The 6,008-nt window shown below is 41.7% G+C and overlaps 1 protein-coding gene across 1 annotated transcript; it reads left to right on the forward strand.

The window, feature by feature from the left end:
- The first annotated feature begins 4,396 nt into the window (after nt 1-4,396).
- Nucleotides 4,397-5,732, forward strand: LOC144260222 (GTPase IMAP family member 4-like). The gene is made up of 3 exons (XM_077808777.1): nt 4,397-4,472; nt 4,717-5,524; nt 5,594-5,732. The coding sequence occupies exons 1-3, from the start codon at nt 4,397-4,399 to the stop codon at nt 5,730-5,732; spliced, it is 1,023 nt and encodes a 340-aa protein (XP_077664903.1).
- The last annotated feature ends 276 nt before the right edge of the window (nt 5,733-6,008 follow it).

A 6,008-nucleotide genomic window follows, 5' to 3' on the forward strand; every position in this document is an offset into this window, starting at 1 on the left:
TTAATCTGACCTTCCATATCACATAGGACATAGAACTTCCCCAAAATAATTCCTGTTTGAACTAGAGCATGTCTTATAAAAACACCAAGTCCTGATTTCAAGATTGCTAGTGATGGAGATTCCAACACCACATTTAGCAAATTGTACCTATAATCAATTACTTTCACTCTTAAAAATTCATGCCTTATTTCCAGTCTGAATTTGTCTAGCTTCAACATTCAGGCATTCATCATGTTATACCTTTCTCTGTTAAACTGAAGAGTCCATTATTAAATATTTGTTCCCTGTGCAATAGCTCACCTTACCTGATCACTCTCCTTACAGTGTGTATGGTAACACCCATTGTTTCATATTCTCTGTGTATATAAATCTCCCCACTGTATTTTCCACTGAATGCATCCAATGAAGTGAGCTGTAGCTCATGAAAGCTTATGCTCAAACAAATTTGTTCGTCTCTAAGGTGCCACAAGTCCTCCTTTTCTTTTTGCAGATACAGACTAACATGGCTGCTACTCTGAATACTTACAGACTGTAATTAAGTTGTCCCTTAATCTTCTCTTTGTTAAGCTAAATTGATTGAGCTCCTTGAGTCTATCACTACAGAGCATGTTTTCTAATCCTTTAATCATTCTCGTGGCTCTCTCTGAATCCTCCCCAATTTATCAAAATCCTTTTTAAACTGTGGGCAACAGAAATGGACACCGTATTCCAGCAGTTGTTGCACCAGTGCCAAATACAAAGACAAAATAACCTCTCTACTCCTACTCGAGATTCCCCTGCTTATGGAGATATACCTATCTCATAGAACTGGAAGGGACCTTGAAAGATCATTGAGTCCAGTCCCCTGCCTTCACTAGCAGGACCAAGTACTGTCCTTGACAGATTTTTGCCCCAGATCCCTAAATGGCCCCCTCAGGGATTGAACTTACAACCCTAGGTTTAGCAGGCCAATGCTTAAACCACTGAGCTATCCTTCTCCCTATTCTAGTATCACATTACCCCTTTTGGCCACAGTATCATGCTGTGAGATCATGTTCAGTTAATTATCCACCAGCACCCCAAAGTCTTTTCTGAGTCACTGCTTCCCAGGATAGAATCCCCTGCCTGTGAGCCTGGCCTACCTTCTTGGTTCCCAGATGAATATATTTCTATTTGGCTGTATTAAAATGCATGTTGTTTGCTTGCACCCAGATTACAAAGTGATCCAGATCACTCTGTGTCAGTGGCTTGTCCTCTTCTTCATTAAGAATGTGTGATAGGTGTGTGCACTACAGCAGCAGAGGGAATGAGAGCAAGGAGCAACTTTTTACATCCTAATGGCTTCTACAGTGCTAACTAATGGGCTGGGAAGAGGAGGCTGAGCTGAAAATGTTGATGGTGCTGATGGAGGGGCACTTGTTGTGGGAGGGGGTGGAGATGGAGAGACACAGACAAGTCCTTTCTCATTCACTTAAAGTTACTGTAACGATCATATAACAAAAGTATCAGGATTGGGGACAGAGACCATGTCTGAGTTTTCTCTCACTGGCCCCATTAATATTTGCACATGCCAAACATTTCAAAGCATGACCATTATCCCCATTTGACTATAACCAAATGTATGGAGGGAAAAGAAGAGCACTGAGGAATCACATAGCAACCATGTGGCCTAGTGGATATGTGGGGTCTCACTTGGTAAACTGCAAAGAGTAAACACTGGCTGGCAAACCGCTAGCAGAAGGCGCATAACAGGAAGGCCCATAACCACAGCTTGCAGGTGAAATGGCTAAATGCTCAAGTCTGCCTGGTAAGGGCCGGCAGACACAAGCACGGAAAGTCCCGTGATGCAAGCACACCTGCAAAAGATCAAACCCATGTACTCAAAAACAATCCCCATAAGGCAGAAAGGTCATGACAGGAATAAACAGTAAACAGGGGAGGAGAATTTGGCAAGGTAATTAGAGGACACTTATTGGGTCAAGACTGAGGCCAGTGCTGCCTACCTGGGTAGGGAGAGGGCTAATGCTTACAATAAAGGGAAGGCGCAAATGGGTATCTGGGCTCACTCCTCAGGATGTGGGGAAGGTAAACAAGCGATACAGCTATTCTTCTGCTGAGTGTAGCTGAGCTTCTGCTACAATAAACGCTGCCCATAACCAAAGACTCCAGTCTCTGTGTGTTCCTGTGAGTGTGTTGGTCATGCCTGAAATACATAAGGAACTCCCCAACAGGATAGATCACGGGACTGGCACTATTCCTAACTCTGCCACTGGTCTGCTGGATGCCGTTTGGCAAGTCACTTCGCCGCTCTGTGCCCCAGTTTCCCCCCTGTAAAATGGGGATAATGATTTCAAGTTTGTTGAGATCTGCTGATGAAAAGCAGTATATTAAAACTAGGCATTTTAGTTATAAGCTAGCCCCAGAAGTGTATCAGCTACAAATCTAGGTGAGAACTACAACTGCCTGAATATTCACTAACTCCTAACATTTCTCTTTCTTTTAAAAAGACTAGGAAATTCACTGACAAAAAACCTTTTTAAAGTATCTCATACCCTTCCAAAATGCTGTGTACAGCAAATTTCAAACCTCTGAAAACCAGGAAATACAGATTTAAGATACAGCCCACACAACCTTAACCCTGCCATGTTTGAGCGATGACCCAATATGCTCATAGCTCACATACTCACCTGCTGTCTTTGTAAATGGTGCATCTCAGTCAGGGATTAGGGCTCTTGACAACTGAGGAACAGACAAATGCCTTCTCTTTTCTAAGGCCAAACTTGTCTTTAGATGAGCTGTGCTGACCAGGAGCTACCTACATCCATTCTACATCCAAACTCTTAGCTTGCTCCCCACCAACGATTCCACACTTGTTACATTTTACAACCCTTTATTCCCATTTACAGCCCCTTCCTCGTTACTCACAGGATTCCACCTACAACGGTACTTTCACTTACCCTTCATTAAACCCACAGATTACTTTCATATCCCACCTCACTGTTGACAGTCTCCATGCACCGCCTCTGACACAACCTACACAACCCAATGCTGAAATGATGCATACTGGAGTCCTCAAGGTGCACATGTACCCCTTGTCTTTGATCATGCACCTGGGGGGCTCAGACTAGATCTCCTCATATTACAGTCACTGCTCTCTGATGCTTCTCAAACTAATGCCCAGATCTCCTAATATCACAGTCACGTCTCTACCAAGCTGCTCCAACCAATCTCTCTACCACTCAGGACAGCTACACCTAACACAGTGAATGCAGCTGGAGCGAATGCTGATAATTCCCAGTGGCTATTGCTGCTTCAAGGCAGGTAGATTTAAGGTTGTATAGGCCTGTACATTTCAGTAAGGTCATTCCAACTTTCATGTTACATTTCTATTACATTATCAAATGAATTATTTTTAACTTGTTTAATTCATTATTTCAAAGTTTTTAAATCAAATATTTCATTTCAGAAACACTGAAATAATATTTCAGAATATTTCCTTTCACAAAATTTTTGAGATTTGAAACCTTTTGTCCTGAATCAGGACAAAACCAAATTTCTAAGTCTGAATTTTTTGGGGGGGTTGCAGAGGATGGAAATTCCATTTTCCAACCATTCCGAGCAACAATTAAGTACGCCTATAAAATTTCAGGTGCAAAATTAGAGGCCAGTGTTCAAAATCAAGTCCAATTTTTCTTCACAATATTTAGTAAAGTGTCTTCAAAATGTGTCATTCAGATTTCTCCTCTTTTGCATTTAATTTTCTGCCATAATCATTTCTGGTTTAAAGGCAGAGGGGTGAATTCATATATGACACAAAGGTATTCAAACATGGTTGTTGACATTTCTCTTATATCTGAATATCTGTAGTATGTTCTTCTGGGTGAAGTTTCTTCTAGGTTTTAAATAAAATTGTTTTTCAACAGATATTTCAACTAAAAATGAAAGGCTGGATACAGAAAGAACAAACTGACAGTAAGGAAATAACAACCAGGACTCTATTCTGTCCTTTCTTTGCCCTTGATTAATAAAAATATAAATTCTTAAAGATTTACTGTCTGCAGGTGAGCTCCTCCCCCTTTGAGATTAATGTTCTGCACTGAGTGTTGATGCAAATATCTGAAAAAAGGGTAGGAACCCCCTAGGAACAAGGTCAGCAGGGTATCAGGAGCCCGTGACACAAAAGAGGTTTTAAAACGGGTTTTTATAGTTGGCAACTTTTTTATAATCGTTACTGCCCATGAGTATAAAGGCTGAAGAGCCAAGGACAGTGCATGCAGCCACTCTGAAAGATATTCCCTCCTAACCCAGACTGTCAGTGCACCTCATTCCTGATCTGCCAGGAACACTGCTCTTCCAATCCTGTGTCTCCCAAGTGTAGAGATGGCCCAGACTGCTTGGTCTTTTGGGATGTGGACCAATGTCCACTAGTGACTTTGATGAGGCCAGTAAACTAGTGGTCACTGGACCTGAAGCTAAACTCTCAGAGGTGAGAAGTTAGTGCCCTAAGATCCTGATCCAACTCTTAGTGAACTCAATGGAAAGATTCCCAATGTGGAGTGACTTGAATGGGAGCTGGATCGGGCCCTAAATCACTTTGCCATTCAGTTCTAAAGTGAAAACGTCTTAATCTCTGCACATTCAAATGTCTATAGTTTTATAGGCAGAAATCCTCAAAGCTACCCATCTCTACTTGGCTTTCTTTGTAATGTCATGAATATCTCACATGTGTTCCAACAGCCCCAGGGGATGTCAGCCGCTACACTGGGGAATCAGAACTGAGAATCATCCTTGTAGGTAAAACTGGAGCTGGGAAAAGTGCAACAGGAAACACCATCCTTGGCAAGAAAGTGTTTGAGTCCAAACTCTCACCAAAGTCTGCAACTGCAAACTGCAGTAAGGGGGCAAGAATCTGGAATGAAAGGAATGTGGTGGTGGTTGATACTCCTGGCATTTTTGACACACATGTACCAGTGGAAGAAACTTGTCGAGAGATCAGTCGCTGTATTGTAGCCTCCTCCCCAGGGCCCCATGCTATCGTTCTAGTGGTGCCACTGAGCCGTTACACTGAGGAGGAAAAAAAAGCAGTCAAACGAATACAAGATATTTTTGGAGCTGAGTCCATGAGGTACATGATCCTGTTATTCACTCGGAAAGATGATTTAGATGGTACCGAATTAGAAGAGTTCATAAAAGACTCTGATGCCCAAGGCCTTTGTGAGCTGGTAGGAAAATTTGGAAAACGATACTGTGCATTCAACAACAGAACAACCGGAGAAGAACGGGATGCCCAGGTTAATGAGCTGCTGGGGATGGTAGATAAGATGGTGCAGGAGAACGGAGGCACATATCACACGAATGAGATGTATAACTATGCTGAGAAGAAGCTTCAAGAGAAAACAGAGGAGCTGAAGAAAAGCTACGAAAAGCAGCTGGAAAGAGAGAAAGAGAAAATAAAACTTTATTATGAGGAGCAAATAAAACAACTCAAGGAAGAATTAAAAATAAGGGATGAAGAACAAAAGCAGTATCCAGATGAAAAGGAGAAGTTAATGTGGCAGAAAGACGTAGCAGAAAAGGAGATGGTTTTGCAACAACAAAAATTGAGACCTTTAAGAGAAAAAGAGAGAGATTATGCTGTGAAACAAGCAGGAGCCAGGCAAGAAGCTGAAAGTGATATAATATTGAAAATGATTTTGGATGCATTTAAATTTGCTTTTGAAGCAGTTAAGAAATGGTTTAAGGATGATGACTGAGCTACATTTATCTTCTTTATCCTGTTATTCTGAGTCTATAAAAGTCACAAATGAAGTTTCACTGCTTGTTACACGTACGGACCCCAACATTCTGCATTTTAGGACCAAATTCATCCCTGGTGTAGCTCCACTGAAGCCAGTAGAGCTACACAAGGAATGAAATGGGCCCTTAATTGCTAAGATACTTTCTCCCTTGTGCTAGTGAATCTATCACATGCTTTGATAATCTGTTCCAAGGGCTAATTGCTATCACTGTTATAATGCATGAATTCAATG

Source organism: Eretmochelys imbricata, chromosome 2 (genome assembly GCF_965152235.1).
Source record: "Eretmochelys imbricata isolate rEreImb1 chromosome 2, rEreImb1.hap1, whole genome shotgun sequence".
Classification (NCBI taxonomy): domain Eukaryota; kingdom Metazoa; phylum Chordata; order Testudines; family Cheloniidae; genus Eretmochelys; species Eretmochelys imbricata.